The following is a 20,395-nucleotide window of genomic DNA, read 5'->3' as shown; positions in this document are numbered from 1 at the left end:
TCAGTGCTTTTAATAAGTATTTTACTAATTTATTTGTAAAGTGTAACCCCCTATCTGAATGTACTTCCCCTATCGCCCCGAATTGTAATATTACGTCTATGAGAAAAGCTACCGTTGATTTTGAGTCAGCATGTTTATATGCCTTCGCTATGGCGTATTTTGTAGTCCCGCATGTGCCTACTAAAATGTATGAAAATCCATTACTCGGCGGATTTATCGGCCCTATATAGTCTATAGTGAACCTCTCGAAGGGCCTTCCTGTTATTTTTGGTGATGTTAACATATGACCGTGTGTAGCAGTTTTATCAGCCTTTCGTTTTTGGCAACTTAAACATGAAGTTACAAATGTGCGAATATCTTTATACATGGTTGGCCAGAAATAACGTTCTATGATTTTTTTGTATGTTTTGTCTATTCCGAGATGGGCCGCGAATGGGTGGTCGTGAAAGTTACATAAAATTTCATTTTTATGACAGTTAGGTAACGCTTTTAAATGTACTTTGTTTCGTTTGAACATATGTTTGTACATAAGAATATTTTCTTGATTTAAAAAGTAATTTCTCGATTTTCTTATCCATACTTGGTCCAATACGTCCGGGTTGTCTAATGCTTGTATTATTTTGTTAAGTATCGGGTCATTACGTTGTTCTATTGCTGAATTAATAACGGTAACGTGACTTGTGTCATTGTAACATTATTAACAGTTTTATAATGAGTGTTAACATTTTTTTTTCGCCCGTCATTGTTTTTTGTTAAAATATCGACAACGTCATTTTTAAAATGTGTTCAATTAATGAAAATGAAAAACTAATAAGTGCTATGATCGATGCAATTTGTGGACTATTTGAGTTTACCAATGAAGGTAATTCTGTGGAAGTTGGATTCTTATGCTGGATTCAGACTACACCAAGCACAGAGGATAAAATTAATAATCAAGATTTAATCAGTGAAAAAACTGAGATAGTTTTATTTTGGCCTAGTAATATGGATGTGACGTATGCTTCAGGTATGGTTAAAATATGTAAAAAAAAAGAGATGCAATGGATAAAAGTTTCAGCTATACTTTTAGCACAAGGAAGTGAGTAATAAAATTCAGTTTAGATAATAGGTATATATTAATATTAGTAATATAGTAATTACCAGTGGCGCACCGAGAAATTTTGAGTTAATAAAAGAAGTAATATTTATTGTATGAATAAAATACAGTTTATTTTAAAAATTTTAAATCAAATCTAAGTATGTACTGATTATTATTATTATTTATCTACTTATAATTTACATAAGCACCCATTACACCAGTCATTTACACACACCATAATATCTCCCAGAGTGCCCGAGTTGCATTAGGTACTTATTAAATTATTAACCTCCCTGAGCGTTCCCTTACCGGCCTTACCTACTAATTATTCCAATTTATAACTTAAATAACATATTTTCTTACTTCAACTTGTTATACAGATTATTATTTATTATTATCCTAAAAATATTGTTACAGTGTGCTTTTTACATATCATTAGAGATATTTCAAAACAATATTGAACACATGTTGTTTTTTATTCTTTTAAATATTTTGACAATAGTCCTGCTCTAAATGTACTAAACAAGTAAAGCTTAGAAATTGTAGAAGCCTTTCCAGTTTCAAATGTTATTTGTCAACATTTAGGTATGCTAAATGCTTAAATAATTTCTTACAACAGTACCTTTCCTAAAATACATAGAAAAAATATAACATTTATATATTTATAAATTTATAATTTGGGGGACGAGGTGGCCGAGCGGTCTAACGCGTCGACTGCGGCGCTGGCAGTCGCGGGTTCGACTCCCGGCCACTGGGCGGCATTTTTCTTCGGGCAAGTCACGGTGTCCGGAGAACAAGTGCCGCCATCCCCCACCCGGGCATGGCAGATACCTACGGGTGCCCAAATTGAAAATTCTGCCAAAACCCAACACACACGTGTTCCCCCCTACTACTACCAACAATACAATACACCTAACCAAAACCATACACCAAAAAGACCATACAGCTAATGGCCATAGTTGCCGGGCTTACGATCAAAAAAAAAAAAAAAAAATTTATAATTTATATTTTTTTTTTTTTTTTTTTTTTTTCTTCTTTTTTCCTTTGTTCTTTTCTCTATTTTGTTCTGTTTTATGTTATTTGTATTCACATTACTTTTAAGTTGTAACCCATATTATGTGCACTTAACACAAACTGTCACTACAATATTTTTGTAATTGGAATTTATTTCCGTAAATAAATTATTATTATTATTATTATTATTATAGTATTAATATAAATAATCAAAAATACTATGTGTATACAACTCTATTTATTTATTTCAAACTTTAAATTTTTTAAGTATATTACAGCACATGATGGTAGCTTTCCAAAGCGCTTCTTGTAAAAAAAAATTACAATTTATTAAATTTATATTAGTTTTTAGTTGGCAAGTTGTTTTTTTTTTTTTTTCGTAACCCTATTAGTTGCCTGTGCTAACCACTTTGCTGTTACAGTGGATATTTCATGGTCTGGTGTTGCAATGAACTTCTTATCACTTCTTAAAGCATCTGAAAAAAATACTACAAATTTAAATTAACAGAAACTATATTATTAAAATAACTTACGTTTCTTCATACAAACGCATAATATTATACTATATTTTAAGTTTAAAATAATCCAATTCATTGGTTTTATTTTTCATTTTTATATTAAAGTTATCAAATTTTAAAGAAAAATATTAGGAAGATTTAATGCAATAATTATCATCATTTAAAATTTTAAAATTAATTGTTAATTATAAATATTTTTCTATAAAAAAAGCTTAGTTAATATTCTTAACTTCAAATTTAATAATAATTCAATCACTCTAATATTCAAAATAATATAGATTTAAATATGGATTATTCTGAATGTGCCATTATTTACTATGTTATATTTTTAAAGGAGGGAGACTATATATACATTGGAAAGTATATCCACTATATAAAGTCCACTGTACATAGGACATGGATTTAAAAATAATGATATATGTTATTAAAAAGTAATTGTTAATAGTATTATATTAGTATCTTTCTAAAATTAAAATCAAAACTATAGCCATTAGGGTTAAGGAAAAAAGTATTACCAAAGAGTAATTGACAAGAGTTTAACCCGTAGAATTTTGATTATCCTTTAAAACCTAAAAAAGAATATTGCTGAAGAAAGGAATCTTCAAACATCTTTGACATCATTCGCCGAACTGATTCTGATATACTTTTCCCCACTAATCTTGCCAACAGTCTTACCTAAAATCATTACAATTCCATAAAAATATTTTAATACATAGAACATGCTCAAACTAAAGTTATATATAATGATATATAATTTCTATTAAAATACATATAAAAATATCATACTTCATTTTTTTTTATGTTAGTGTCCGTCAACAGTTGTTCATTAACATCTAATTGCGTTGGATTTGATATAGGCCATATCAACTCTTGAATATCCATAACATTATTATGTTCTGAATTAATAGAAGAAATGTGTCTATCATAAAATGGTCTATCAGAAAAATATAATTTCATACAGTTTGGGTGAAAACTAAAGGGTAAATAGATTTATGTTCAAAAAAGAAACCACTGTAATTACGATATTTTGGATTATCACAATATACATTTTTTCGAAGTAATTTAGGGAAAAACTATCTATCGTACTATGACAAAAGTTATATTTTCTTAATTGTCATGACCTGGTCTATCAGAAAAATACAATTTCATAAAGTTTAGGTAAGAAATAAAAGATTTATAGTCTTATGTGCAAACACAAAAAAACCCGCTAAAACGATGAAATTGTGCCATATATTTAGGTTCAAAATGTGATTTCTGGAAAAAAATTTGAAGTTAAGGTAATTTTTGTATACATAAAGATTCTGTGTGTTATTATCTATCAGAAAAATATAAATTTATGGATTTTGGTTGGGAAATATAGTTTTCCCACTACATTTGGTCCGCAGAGTTAAGAAATATCGTATTCGCAGCTATACGTAAGCAGCCTGGGCTTTTTATTAAAATCTATGAAAACCTATTTTCTTTAATATTGCACTTATCGACCTGATTTTTTTTTTAATTGTTCATGATGATATTATTAGTCATATTTTACCGTTGTCTGCTACTTTGAATGATTATAAAAAAATCGATTGACTTTTTATCGCTTATCCCGTAAGAACTAATAATCCCGTAAAAATTATGAAATTTCTAAAAAATTGTATTTAGTCAATTTTTTTGGTCCGACACAATCCAGATAGTGCAACAGACTAAGAGAGTCCACCTGAAAACGATAAAAAAAAAATTAGACCGATTAAAAGAATTGAAAGAGTTAGAAAAATCGAATTTTGAAAAAAACACCAAAAAACTAATTCTTGCCACCGCATTTAAAAATATAAATATGTTGTCAATAGATATTTTTTTCCTAAAACGTACTTAAACAATTTAAATTCACAATTGTTATTACATTAACCACTGTTAGTATTAATATTGTAATAAGTTAAAATGAAACTGGTTAAAAAAAATATTGCAAAAGATTTACGGTCCCCCTAACGGGTATTGATCCCAGGACCCTCTATCTCCATGCTATACATGGCAGCTTTTCGACTGGCCATTGCGCCAGAGCTGGGCCCCGCATGCAGTTATTAAAAACTACTAGTATTTAAACAATTTAAGGAGCAACATTTCTTGACTTAGCGAACTAAACGTAGTAGAAAAACCTATATTCCTCAACCAAATTCTAAGATACTATGGCAGATACTATCACGCTGAATCGTTATATATACAAAACATGACTTGATTTAAATATTTTTCGTGTAATATGATTTTAGACTCTGAGCGGAGCACCAAATGCAGTGTTGAGCCGAGATAAATATAATTTTATCTAGATAAAGATAAAGATAAATTATAGTAATGTTATCTAGATAAAGATAAAAATCAGGTCGATAAGTGCAATAATCAAAGAACGTACTTAAACAATTAATATCATCCCACTATTAATATATTAGGTAAAATAATACAGGTAAAAATTATATTTTTAACAATTCCATACATAACCAATCTTGAATCTTAATCATCTTATGTGGTTTTAATCCTTTAATTTTATTCTATTCCTCATGTGTTCCAACTGAATAGTGATATTTATATCTTAGACAACTCTACTACTTTAAATAATCAATAATTCTAAATTACTGTACGTCGTAGTCGTAGTCTCAGTCGCACGAATTGTTGATAACTAACATAATTATATTGTGACTATCCAAAATATCGTCGTTTTTACCCCATTAATTCAGTCTTAGGGTTGATGGAAATTTTCCAAATGTAAAATATCACTCAGAATACCATTCTGAACAATGTAAAAAAAAAATCAGGTCGATAAGTGCAATATTAAAATTTAAAGAAAATATGTTTTCATAGATTTTATAATAAACCCCAAGTAAACTCTATGATACGATTTTTTTCAGATAGATCAGAACACACAGAAAAATGTGCTAAAAAAAATTAAATATAATACCTAATTAAATTCATTCAGTGGGATTCAAGATATGGTGGGATTGTACTCTTTGTGGGATTCAAAGTAGCAGACCACAGAGAGAAAAAAAAACTAAAATAATTGAAAACTGACAATGTCTGTAAACAGCTTAAAAAGAGTCAAATTATTTTTTACAGGCTTATACTGAAAAATAAGGGGTTAAAGGGGTTCGCTATAGGCAACTTAATATAGGCAGCTATAGGCAAGGTGGTTATTTTATAGCGTTGGAAACTTTTTACAGGCTTATACTGTATATAAAGTTGTATTTTTCTGATAAATCAGATTGTTTCAAATAGTTATATGTAATTTTTGTCACAGTACTATGGTTATTTTTTTTTGGACCAAAAAAATATACAAACGGCCACGTCTCGCCCATAGCATCATAGGCCGTAACGCCGTATATTCCTTAATCATATAATAAAAATCAAAAATAATAATTTAATCTTACCTTATGATGTTGCAACGATATGTGCCGAGGGCTGGACTCCTTTGTTCGATGCGCATGCGCAAATTGTACATTCATGAGGGATAATCTATAAGGATATTGGGTACTGCAGTATAGTTTAGTACCGCTTTCGTCGTTTCGAACGTCAAAAAAAACGATTTTTTGTATTTGCACGTAAAAATCAATTTATTTTCAATACAAATATTAATGATTAATATAACCTGTGTATATACTTGACAATGTGTCATATACGTGAATATTCTCGTTCATAGAAATTTTTAACGCACACGCGCGCATGTACGTGGGTAAAATACAATATTATTATAGTATAATAATATTGTGTGTATGGTGTCGGCGTGTACCTATGTCATCACATCCACATGCAATGTTCATTTGTATTTTTTTTAACTGTGTGTAATAAATTAGTGAACAGTGTTTATACAAAAAAATGGGCCACCGCAGTCTACACATAATATTGGCACATAAGGTATGGCTTAATTATTATTTTTGATTATTAGCGATTATAAGGCTAATTTACAATTTATTGTACATTCAAATGGGAAGGATGTCCTAGCTATATGACTATTGGTTACTGCAGTAGTCTATTACTACTCTCGTCGTTTCGAACGTCAACAAACCAATGATTTTTTTTTAGTTTTCGCTTAAAAATCGATTCATTTTTAATAAAAGTATTAATATTTTTTCAGGTCGGTAACGGTCCGTTGTATTTAACATAAGTACGATCCAATCCCTAAGCTTTATAATATTTATGCACAATTAATTTCATCGTAATTATTGTTATTGTAGTGTGAGGTATAAGAACAATATAATTAATGTTTGTTTTGTTTAAGTTGAACACCAAAATTGGAATGCGAATAATATATGACGATCCAAAATATCGTAATTTTTACCCTATTATTTTGGTCTTAGGGTTGATAGAAATTTTCCAACAGTAAAATTTGACTTAGGATACCTTCCTGAACAATTAAAAAAAAATCAGGTCCATAAGTGCAATATTAAAAAAAATAGGTTTTCATAGATTTTAATAAAAAGCCCAAAGTGCTTACGTATACCTGCGAATATGTTATTTCTCAACTCTGCGCACCGAATTGTAGATCTGTTATTGAATTTTCAAGAAAACCTATTTTCTTTAATATTGCACATATCGACTTGATTTTTTTTTTTTAAATGTTCAGAATGCAGACTTGGGTAAAATACTTTTTAAAAGTATTTCAAATACATATTCCGAATACTTTAAAAAAAAGTATTCAGAATATGTATTCGAATACTTTGTGATAATAATATTCCTAAGTATTTCCCACTATTAATACCATCCCACAATTAATACAACGTATTACGTAATTTTCGAATCTTGGGGATCGCGAAAAAAAGGCCCTAGGCCCTAGGTTAGGTTTTTTTGCAGTAAATGCAGGTCCTACACTTTGATAAAAACTAGATATAACTTTTTGATATAATTAAAAGTAAATTAAATTCATCAGTCTTATAAATAAGTTCATTAAAATATTAAAAACAAATATGCAATGTCTTTGATAGGTGTAGGGATAATATTTGGTCCGTAGGCAGAATATCAGTATTAATAAGTATACCTACTAAATATAATTAAGATAATATTTGGAAAATATATATTAACTTAACATTTGATAATAACAAAGGAAATATTTTAACATAAAGAAGTAAAAATAATTAATATAAAAATTGTAAATAAACAATATACCTCTATCATGTATTAATAATATATATTTTAATGTTTATAATACACTTATAATAAACATATAGGCATGATGACGCATGAACATATAAGTGAGAAAACAAAATAATTAATTTAATATCAATCAATATATTATTACCTATTAATAAATAATATAATATTTTATAATAACAAAACTTACAACACTATTAATATTACTCACTAAAATATATTGTATTAGTATTCAGGTTTTTTAGTAGATATTTGAATAATAATAATAGTTTTACTTTTATTCCTACTCTCATTTAAATAAATTTATAAAAGCAACTTTAATATCTTATACTTGTATAATATAATATGTTGTATAATATACTACTGCAACGAATATAATAGGTGGTCTACCGCAAATAAATAAATAAAAAATTGTATCATAATATTATAGTATAATAATTGTTGTCAAGAATGATGAATTTTGGGCATTATTTTAAATAATTTTAAAAAAAAATGTAATAATTAAAAAATGTGTTTGTCACCAGCCGATTACAGGTAGACCGCATACTATGACAGCCGCAACTTGTGTACACCACTACTTAACTACTATTTTTTTGTATTCAACACTAAAAAGTAAAAAAAACTATGAAAGTGCCAATAAGTCTCAAAACCTTTAAAGCAATAATATTAACCAAATCAACAATAAAATAATTGTTTCATTTAATTCCTAAATAATTGAAGGGTGGGCGGGAATAACGTGCTATCTAGCAATTCGTAAATTGTCCAGTAACAACTAAAAACGAAAAATGTATTATAAGGTTTATTATACGGTTTCTAAGTTTGTACATGATGATTGTTTGTTATAGTTGTCATTATTTAACCTTATTACTATAATATGTAGCTGGAACGATGGTTATAATTCTAACCGGTATATAATATAACTGGTATAATATGATACTATATAATATAAAATATAGGTAGGTACTTACATTTATGAAACAACTGATGAGTGTTGAAAACAAGCTATAGTAAATATACTGAAATAGTGAAATGACAAATGAGTAAGATGACAGTATTAGGGGTATTAGGTATAATAAAAAATAATATCGACAGTGGTCCGTGGTAAAAACCAAAAATAAATTATACTCGCTACTCGCTAGTCGCTAAACAGTTAATACAATACAAACAAGATGCAGACGACCGATGCGACTCGACGCGGCACGGACGAACGGTTCACAACGCGCGACAATAATAATTTTGTCTCGTGCGTCAAGGGGGCCTCGGGCACTTGTCCCGAAATTTCATGGGAGAAAAAAAATTTAAAAAAATTTAAAAAAAACCAACCAGCTCATCCATGTGTGCCAACATAGAAACCTAAATTCCTCACAAACTATACAAATGGTGATACCAACCCAAGAATTTTAGTTATATATTTATGAGAAAAATTTATTTTAATATTCAAATATTATTGTACAATTATGGCGTGGTACAATTATTATTGTATAATTCAAAAAAGTTAAAATATAAACATTTCGGAAAAACGAAAAGCAAGACTTTCTAAAGAATGCTGATGAGATCAATTTGATCTCTGAGGGAAATCTTCGTAGCACCTTCGGATTCTGGACAAAACGCAAATGAAAATAGGAAATTTCGAAATTTTGAAAATCTCTCTTACGAGTTGTTTTACATTATTCGTTTGAATTACATTAAATGAAAATTTTTATTTTAAATTATATAATACCCTGCAAGTTTTATAAAATAATAAATAATATAAATATGTACAATATAAAGGTTAAAACTTTTGGTTCTCTTTTCAAAAGCAAAGCTTGTGCTAAAAAGAAAGTTAGGAAAGTAGTCAAATAAAATCTATATGAAAAATAACAGTAAGTAATGGTAATAGAACAACGTTGATAGTATACATATAATAAATTTAAAATTGAAATGTTACATAATAATAGAACAATATAGCTATTATAATATAAATTACTAGTAGAGAAAAAAACAAGCTTAACATAATAGTAGTTATTGAATCAAAACATTAATTATATAGTGAAACCTCCGAATAGCAGACACTCTCGGTCACCAAAATTTTGTCCGTTATTCAGAGGGGTTACATATTTGAAATTTATTCATCCGTTCCCCAAAAAACGTCCGCTATTGGGAGGTGTCCGTTAGTGGAGGTTTCACTGTATTTTTTATACAAAAACTATTAAAATTATGAATATTTATATTATAATTAATACAAAACTAAATTAACTTATATTTAGGGTTTTGTTGCCCACATACAATTAACATTATATTTTAATTAGAACATTTAATAATTATTTGTTTAAAATAATAAATACAAAATTACCGTAGAAAAATTTGTTAGGATTAATGGATAAAACAAAATAAAACAAGTGTTATAATATTTTAGAACGATCAACGTTTATAAAAACTTAAAATATATTATAAATATAATTAACAATGAAATTAATTATAGTTGACCATAGAATCTCGGGCTGATTGTAAAAGATACAACTTATCAAACCTATGTAAAAACAAAAAAATCATATTAAGTAATTTACAAAGTTAATTAAAATTAAAAAATATTTTTACCTGTGGATATGGCCCGATTATGCCTTGTACATATCCATCATTGCGATGTCCAGCCCTTCTCAAAAATCCTATGAGGTCCCCATCTTGGTTCAGTTGCTCCACATGACCAGCTCCTCGTTCCCTTCTTGATGCACCATCTCTAATCTGTAATGTAATTATTAGGTATATAATTAAGTTAAAAAAAATAATTAAAAATTAATAATCACCCTGAGGTTTCTTCTGGCTTGTTCAAATTCAATGAAATATTGATTTTCAATGATAGTCAGTTTCTCTGTAAGTAAAGTTATTGATCAGTATGAAATAAATAATTGCAATATTTAATATCTATTTTAATAAGACACATGTAATAAAAATACCAAACCCAAAGATAAAAATCAAACATTTTAATTGAAAATCAAATTTTAAACTACGCATTTACTTACCAATTACTAACCAATAACTTCTTTTTGTTAGGTTACACATGAAACACATATAGTTATACATAAACACAAACATATAAGACAAGCAACACATCTTGGAAGTACTACTTCTTATTAGGTTAAACATGAAACATAAAATACAACATTATATAATACATATATAAAAACAAAGACAAGGGGATGCAACATGAACACACTATGTGCTACAAAAACTCACGAAGGAAATTCCAAACATTAGGGTGTCTTTGCATTTGAACAAGAAGTGTAGCGTGGAAAGACTCCAAGTAGTTGTTGGTTCTATATTCTTCTCCAAAAACACTGATTAAATCTGGACCGACCTGTAACAACCAAAAAGATTCTACATAGCCAATTAAAAAGTTTCTCATGTCTCGTTCAATCTCAGGAAATTGTCTAGTGTAATGAATGATAGCCCTGAAACCATCAGTCATGGAAAATTGTGGACAGCGTGGGTCATTCCTAGTAGCGGGTAGATGAGGTAATGCCAAAACCTAATAATACAATAGAGAAGTATGAAAGAGAAATACAAAATACATAATTTAATAAAAATATCAAACTTATTTACCATTCTGAGAACTCGAGCTGCTACCGGGTTTGTACGAACCAAGTCCAAAACACTATTCATCCTTCGGTGACAATAACGTACAATTGACTAAAAAAAAAAACAATTTTTTTAAAATACAATGATCACTTATTACACACACTTTATAACATAGTTACTTGAGTAAAATGGAACCAACAACATCTTAATTGGCTTTCTGGAAATGATTGCTGAACAGCTGACATCAAAGCTTTTTCATAATCTGTAATAAAACAAACAAGTTCATAATTTAATGGTAAAATATTTCGTACAATATCAAACAGAGCCGAATAAACTTCTTCAGTCATACTCCCCAGTAGAGCATAGACCATTGGAAACGACTAAAAAAAAAAAAAAAAAATTTATGAGAAATATATCAAGAAAAATAATGTTGGTTATGTATACATAATAAAAATTATAAAACACTTACTACACTTCTGAAAACCACCTGGACTGTTAGGAAACATTTTAAATCTGCTGGAACACGAGGCACAGTCTTGAAAGTTCCATCAATCCCAACCAATGTCACCGTGGCCAAGTCTTCTCGGTATTTTTCAATTGCAGCCATATTTGCAAAGATCAGTCCAACACTCCTTCCATTGACCACTAATGCTTGTTGAAAGAACCTAATACCAATTTTTAAAATAAAAAGTAATAATTTTGAACATTCTAACTGAAAATAATTTAATGTATTATTCAATTTGTCATTGTAAGGTTAAACATGATGTATTCACAACTACAAATACCTTGATATAATTTTGTTTTTTATAACTGTGAATAATAATTAATGAGTCAAATATTAAATTTGATAACTTAAAATTTGTAAATTTACAGTGAAATTGTTTAAGAGATAATTATGTCAACAGCATTAAGTATAGAATGCTTATCATATTAATAATTATTATAAACAGACAATGTCCTTTAAAAGCAATATTTTAACTACTTGATGATAAATAGAGATTAAATACACAAAAATACTATTCATAGATATGGGAAAAAAATAACCACAAATGTGTCCATAAAGGCATAAAATATTATTAAAGGTTTTGATAAAAATATAAGCATCTACCTGGAGGTCCAATTATTAATCTCAATTTAAATTACTAGACATTTTTTTATCAGTAATTGTTAATTTAAAATTGAATAAAATATACATTTCACATATTGATATTATATTGTTAATATATTAAATGTATGTGACTAATTATAATAAAATAGTTTATTAGTTATAAGCTTATTACAAACAATTTCATTTACCTAGATGGGGGATTTTGAACTGTAGAAGCATAAATGGCATTACGTTCTTCATTCAGCGCAACAGCAAGTTGTCCTATGTCAAGTGGTTGTAGTGGGAATCTTCTACGTCTCATCTTTTTCACTCGTTCTTGAGCTTGAAGGAATGTGTAGTTGGGAGCTGCTTCTGGGTGGCTAACAGACATAATTAAAAAATACCAACAAAGTAGTTAAAAATTAATTTATATTGTTCATTATTTATAAGTACTAACAAATAATAAATAATATGAATATGATTATATAGATAAGTTTGAATATGACTCACTTGATAATTTCATTATTATACAATGTTCTCATAAATGAAGTTGTAACTGCTGGATCAATTCCTCTTTCACCAATGGCTTCTCTCAAAAACGGCACATTCAGGTCAATCTCTGCAGGTTGGTGATCGTGGTAGTTCTGTAGATGAATCCTATTATCCCTCAAATCTGTACTTACAGTTGCAGTGGAATGACAGTACTGGTTCCGCTTCTTCTGCCGTCCGCATACTAAATACCTATAAATTTAACAAATATACCTATATTATACATAATGTAAAATAATGTTAATTAAGTTAACAATAAAGGTCAAATAAAGTTGGGTGATTAATAATTAAATTGAATAGGTACTATATACAAATTAAAAAATAATACTATTATACATACACGCGGCCTCCTCGAGCTTCACGTTTGTAGTACTTAAATCCTAAATTGTCCACATAAATCCTTGATCGGCTTTGAACTCCAGGAATTATAGAATAAGTTTCAGACACTCCTACAACGACAATCTCTTCATCTTCTTCATCTTCTAGTTCCTCTTCTTCTTCATGCAGTATATGATCATCTTCATACACAACTGGCAAAAATTAGTCATGGTCCACCAAATGATCTGGAAGAGCGACGATTTCTTCGTTGTTCATCATTATTACAAACCTATATGCTAAAGTAAATACACAAATAAAGATAAAAAAAAGTAATTGTTTTTAATTAATTATAACAAATAATATCAGATGAATAGCAGGTAGGCAGTTTACAACGAATAACGAAACACAGAAAATACAAACAAAATAAAATTATTCAAATTACTACTGAATAGACAAGTGATAGCACAAAGTCGACGGAATCGGGTATGACCGATGGTCAAAGTTTTAAAGAGCGACGTACAAAGCACGAAGAAGTCAATGACCGATGGTCAATATTTCAAAAATGACGTGCGAAAGCACGAACAGTCCGCGGAATCAGGTGTGACCTATGGTCAAAGTTTTAAAGAGCGACGTACAAAGCACGAACAAGTCAATGACCGATGGTCAATATTTCAAAAATGACGTGCGAAAGCACGAACAGTCCGCGGAATCAGGTATGACCTATGGTCAAAGTTTTAAAGAGCGACGTACAAAGCACGAACAAGTCAATGACCGATGGTCAATATTTCAAAAATGACGTGCGAAAGCACGAACAGTCCGCGGAATCAGGTATGACCTATGGTCAAAGTTTTAAAGAGCGACGTACAAAGCACGAACAAGTCAATGACCGATGGTCAATATTTCAAAAATGACGTGCGAAAGCACGAACAGTCCGCGGAATCAGATATGACCTATGGTCAAAGTTTTAAAGAGCGACGTACAAAGCACGAACAAGTCAATGACGGGTATGACCGATGGTCAATATTTCAAAAATGACGTGCGAAAGCACGAACAGTCCGCGGAATTAGGTATGATCTATGGTCAAAGTTTTAAAGAGTGACGTGCGAAAGCACAAACAAAGTCGGCAGAATCAAGTATGTCAACGTTTCAAAGAACAAACGAACAACTTAAACAGCTAACGGTGGTGCGTCGTGCGTGTATAGAAGCGAAATAATTCCGTAGACGTAGAGTTCGAGGGCGAGTCGTTGTTCAATCATTTCGACTTAGTGCGGTAGCACATCCTTCGATAATCGTGATGGTGGGAGGTGGCTAGGCGGTGGGAAACTGGGAAAAACGTCTCTCAAAAACCGTTACAAAACACAACAATAGAATAATAAAAAGGCGGGAATTATTAAATACATAATTGATATTGAACTTCAAGGTGGTGAATTTATGAATACTAAATTCTGTATTGAAAAATTTGAACTTATTTGAGGTTGGCTAAGTTGGTTTATCATTTTTTTTTTTATTTTTTCTTTTTTTTTTTCTCCCATGATATTTCGGGACAAGTACCCCTATTCCGCGTCAAGGAGGTACCGATGATCGGAGATAACATAATCGAAATAACCATGTTCATAGATGATAGATAATAGACATTTTATATTTGTATCATTGGTAGTGGCAGCCTGCACTCTGCAGTGGCGTACAGCGTTGAGCGTACTGGTGCGTAATATATTATATTATAATGTACTTAACCATAAATTAAATTAAATCCTATCCTATTATAAATGCGAAAGTCTGTTACTTTGTTACTCTTTCACGTAAAAACTAATGAATGGATTTTAATGAAACTTTACAATAATATAGCTTATACATCAGAATAAGCTGACATAGGCTACAAATCACACCCCTAGGTCATACCAGGGTATGTGCTCTGGTGCTCAGACGGGGATTTAGATACCTATTTAAGGTGGACATTTTTGTTTATAAATGGTCGCCATGGGTTTTAAAGCTATTATAATTATAAATATTATTGGTTGCTGTGAAAAAAAAAAAACAATTAATCAATCACGGATTTTGTTTTCTATCTACACTTATGTACAAACAGCACGGGGTCCCCGATCTACCGGACCTACCTACTGCTGCGATTAAGAATTTTTATTCCGGGCAACGGAAAAGATAAGATAAATGTTGAACACCATACTACACTGAATAACGAATTGAACAAAGTTTAAGTCATATAATAGAGTTGATACATTTAACGGGTAACGAAGTGCACGGGATCAGCTAGTATAGGTAATATATAATAATATAATAAAGATGATACAAATACTAACCAAACCGAACCAACCTACAATAACTATTGTAACAATTTTTACCTAGGTACATCATTACTTATATTTTATAAACATAATAATATGTGTACAATAGCCAACATACACATATTATATATAATAATATGTACCTAGGTATCTATTATTTACAATAATATACTGTTTATATACCTACTGGCTACTATTAATATATTATATTATATTTATATTACTATATATATATATATAGGTACTGTATATATTATTAATACAGCGATTACGTTACGCGCACCTGAACTCTGAGACAATCCCACATTTTGGTATACTTTGCTCGTTCAGCGTCGATTACACTGAGCGAATTTATTCCCTAATCGCTGGCGAATTAACCAGCTTCGACTAAAGTCACTCAATGTAATACTCGCTGCTCGCCCGCGATTAAAGTTGACGGCTGGGCTGCTTTAGTCGCTATTAAATACTGGTGTTTTTATACTCCAGCGAGTAAAATCGCTTAATTATAAAACCGCCCTAGCGGCTAACTGCCAGCTGGCAAAATCGCTAGTGTGCCAGCAAGTAGTGACTGGTAGCGAGCGAGCGAGCCGCGAGCGAATTCAATCGCTCAATGTAATTGGACAGGTCGCTACACGCTCACACACGCGCAACTTTGTTCGCCAACGACTAGCGAGTAAATTCGCTCAGTGTATTCGACACTTAAGTCATAATAAACATTATTTTGTATTATTTATAATTATTTGGATCAATCGTAATTTATTATTGTAATATTAAAATCCTAAATACCATTCGTGCTCCGAGCTACGGTTAAAATATATTCAAAAGAAACTAACTTCTTCCCTGAATATCCTATACTTAACTAAATATGTTCTTGTACTTTAAATAAAAGTAGTATACATTTGTATGTTCACAGTCTACTTTTTGTGTCACCACGGTAATTTCACACCGTTCAAGGGAGGATGTCCCCCTTGGACACAATAATTTTACCGTGTAAAAATTATGAAGAATTTGTACACTTTTTACACGGTAATTTCACACCGTTCAAGGGAGGATGTCCCCCTTGGACACAATAATTTTACCGTGTAAAAATTATGAAGAGTTTGCACACTCAAAGTCAGTTTTGTCCAAATATTTACAGTGTACATGCTAAATGGTTTTTTTCTCAACAAACCTTATTACTAAAATGGAATAATTATTTAAAATACAGAACACAAGCCTTATTATAAAACTGAAATTATAATTACTAAATATTACTATATATTCACATTTTTTTTTCATTTAGGTTGGTTTCACTGTAATTTATCTAATTAATGAATGTCTATATTTTTTTTTAATTTATATACTTTTGAGTTATAAGCTAATCGTTTTTTATATTCAGTCGTCAATGATCCGCCGTTTACTCAAGTTGTGTCTCATTTTACTTTATTTTCTTAAAATTTCATTAAATTGTTTTTCAATTTATAAATTTTTTTCAAAAATGAACTTTCAAAAATGTTCAAATGATTTTCAATCATTAGTTTATCGTATACGAAATAATCCGGCTGCAGTTCATCCAGAATTTTCTTCGTTTTCATCAAGATTTAAAACATTCAAATTATTCCCAAAAAATACTTTTCAAAATAAATATACATTGTCTGAATGTGGCTTAAAATATTCAGGAGTGGATGATGTTGTAGAATGCTTTTGTTGCGGACTTATTCTTCATAACTGGGAAAGGCTGGACGATCCATGGATTGAACATTGCAGATTCAGCCCAAGGTGTTTATTTGTGTTATTAATGAAAGGTAATCAATATGTTCAAAACATATTAAGTAAATATTGTAAAACCGAACATATTTGTAATTGTGAAACTGGGTCATACGATACCGTTTGTTAATCATGTTTTTTTATTATATTATGTTATAGTAAATGAAAATAAATGTTGATTTTTTAAAACAACTTATATGTGTTAATATTTGATTTAATATCTCGTGAACGTATAGCCTAGTGGGTTAGCGCGTGTAGCAATAATTTAAATGTTTTCAGGTAACAGGTAAGTATATGTAATTCTCCCCTCTACTACATGCAGTAGCCGACTATGCTATACGTTCACATTTTTTGCATTTTTTTTTTTTTTTATCTATCAAGTTTAGTATATAATACGCTTGCAAAGTAAAAATGCTTTCAGTTCAAAGTATATCCCTCATCGGTTATATTACATCAAATTTTTAAAAAAAATAATTACGTTTATAGTTTAAAGGTTTTTTAATTATTAAAAAGAAAAGAACTTTAATTTGTTATGGGTCTACCGGTAATTGTGTCAAAATCGGTATTTGACATACGTCCATTTGGTAAGAAGAGTGTTACGGTTGGACTATTAATCAGCAAACAAATTTCAATTATTGTGTTATTAGAGTGTAAGTTAACGAAAAAAATTATTACATTAAATTTAGAGCAATGGTGTACGCTCATGTCTGAATCTAATTACATTTCAATTACTAACAACTTACATACCAGGTGTAGACGTGTAAAAATTACTGAGAACTTTACATATTCAATTAATGTGAAGCAGAGTTCAATAACCTTGCATATAAATGATGATTATATTACACTCTCGCATATAGATTTCTGCAGACTAAAACAACTTCAACATTGTGTCGACCTTTATATCGCAGAAAAACAGAAACGTCTACCGAGTTTTCAAACAACATTCGATGCAGCTTACGAACTGATTAAAAACGATGTCCGTGGTTTGCCCATCAGTTGCCAGAGAAACGAATTCACAAACCAGTATATACAGAACTATGATTTTAGTTATTATTCTCATCTACAAAACGATGACACTTCATTTTTGTATGAGATTTTACAATTTCATTTTAATGTAATGTCTGACATGATTTTACAGGACTTAATAGTATGATATAATACAAATTCATTTATATTTATGTATTGTTTTTTTTATTAAATAAATAAAAATATTTTTATACTACATTTTTTTTTTTTTCATGCGGCTAATTTATTTCTTATTGTACGACGTTCCGGGTCTTTCAAAATTACATCAAATATAACCTGCATGGTCTCGTTTAAACTTGTATTGAGAGTCTGATCTTTTGACTTGTCCGATGTCGTCACCTTGACAGATGCCTCAGAGTGTCGCCACCTGCAACATAAATTAATTATTCAATCAGTTTGGCAGTGAATAAAAACTAATGATTTTTTTCATTTAGCAATAGTTTTTTAATTAAAAAATAAACCAAAGTCTAGTCTTTACCTTTCCTTTGTTGGGACGTTGTGTATATTCGCACACTTGTAATGTGTTATCGTCCAATAATCCGTCGGCTTTTCGTCTGGATTAAATTGGCTTTTGATGGTAGCCAAACCATCTCCCTGACGAAAAGTGACAGAATTAAAAATCTCTTCATCAAATTCTTCCGCCCGCAATTTCTCTTCGAGAATTTCTCTGTATGATGAACTCTAAAAAAAAAAACAAATAAATAAATTCATGCCATAATTCATAACCTTAGAATATTAGATAAAGTATTAATATGATAAATTATTATTTATCTTACTGTTTTCATCTGTTTTTTTTTGTTTTTTTTTGTCTACTGTTTTTTCAGCCCCTCTTTTTAACGATGTTTTGGCCTGCTTTGAAGTAGAAGGCTTTTTTGTGTCCAGGGACTCAAATTCGTTCTATAAAACATAAACTAAGGTGAATAACTATAAATGTATGAGTGGCTTACAGCCGATCTCTAAAACAATATTGAGCAACGTTACAGTCACACTCTAATTATTATTTAATTTTAATATTATGTTTAAAATAAAGTTATAATCAACCACGAATTTATTATAACCATAGCGTTGAGTAGTTTTACGACTGACCTCCAATTTGCTTTAGTTATTAAAGTGATTCAATTACTAACCTCTGATCCGGAATCGATGATCGAAGTTCTGTAAGACATCTTGAAGCTGAATTGTTATAGATGATGAAGAAGTTCTAGTTGCTGAATGTTGACTGTAATATTGCTGTTAATACGCTAGCCTTATATACTGTAATGTTTCCACTACCATAGATACTTTGAAATGTGGAATATTCATAGCAATGTTCATTAAACCAGCCAACGCCCTTAATTTGTCCTCTTATTAATATCAGTTTTATTCCGCCAACGGTCTTATACGACCTCCTATCGATACTAGTTTTTATTCGGACAACGCCCAGTTTTATTCCGCCAACGGTCTTATACGACCTCCTATCGATACTAGTTTTTATTCGGACAACGCCCTAAAATTTGACCTAGCTATTTTTAAATGAATATTCCGGACTACGGTCAACACCAATACATACATTATATATTATAATTACTATTACTACAAAATAACTTAGTTGTTTTTAAAATTAATATTACATGAACAGGTCATACGATTTCTTCGAATAAGTTTTAAACGATAACTAGGAAAGTAGGAGATGATTCTCGACTATATAACGCAGCATTTGATAGTCAAACGATATCAGTCCAGCTTGTGTTCTCTACCAGCAACAACAAGCGGCAGTCATTCACCATCGAATATTGAAAATACTTCAATCCTACCAAGTTTACCAGTCCAACATCGACATCATCAATAAGGGTTCATCACTCAACATTGGAAAATACTTCAAACCTACATAGTTTACCAGTCCAACACCGGCATCATCAACAGTCATTCGTCTCTAAACATTAGAAAATACTTTAATGTAAGTACCTATTTATTTCATTATTTATATATTTTTTAAAAAAAAAAATCATCTTATCGAATCTAAAACTCCACATCTTTACTAGTTTTTAAACGAAAAATAATACACGATAGCAAAAAACATAACATAACATAAGCGTTTAGGGAAGTGGTTATA

General features: G+C 30.0%; 1 protein-coding gene and 2 pseudogenes across 1 annotated transcript; all 3 read right to left on the bottom strand.

Annotated features, from left to right (window-relative positions):
- Positions 1 to 2,467: 2,467 nt before the first annotated feature.
- On the bottom strand, positions 2,468 to 3,492 carry LOC132942880 (uncharacterized; annotated as a pseudogene).
- Positions 3,493 to 10,534: 7,042 nt separating this feature from the next.
- Positions 10,535 to 13,635, bottom strand: LOC132935982 (uncharacterized; annotated as a pseudogene).
- A 4,853-nt stretch (positions 13,636 to 18,488) lies between these two features.
- LOC132936567 (uncharacterized) lies at positions 18,489 to 19,930 on the bottom strand. Its single transcript, XM_061003310.1, has 4 exons — positions 19,431 to 19,930; positions 19,080 to 19,200; positions 18,782 to 18,984; positions 18,489 to 18,670 (listed from the first exon to the last, which is right to left on the bottom strand). The coding sequence occupies exons 2-4, from the start codon at positions 19,086 to 19,088 to the stop codon at positions 18,514 to 18,516; spliced, it is 369 nt and encodes a 122-aa protein (XP_060859293.1). The 5' UTR covers positions 19,089 to 19,200; positions 19,431 to 19,930; the 3' UTR covers positions 18,489 to 18,513.
- Between the last annotated feature and the right edge of the window lie 465 nt (positions 19,931 to 20,395).

The sequence above is a fragment of the Metopolophium dirhodum genome, chromosome 1 (assembly GCF_019925205.1).
Source record: "Metopolophium dirhodum isolate CAU chromosome 1, ASM1992520v1, whole genome shotgun sequence".
Classification (NCBI taxonomy): Eukaryota; Metazoa; Arthropoda; class Insecta; order Hemiptera; family Aphididae; genus Metopolophium; species Metopolophium dirhodum.
This window is presented reverse-complemented; position numbering and strand designations above follow the sequence as displayed.

Coding starts and splice junctions, on each gene's coding strand:
- LOC132936567 (XM_061003310.1), bottom strand. Junction 18,671..18,781: donor AACGTCCCAACAAAGGAAAG/GTAAAGACTAGA, acceptor TTTATGTTGCAG/GTGGCGACACTCTGAGGCAT.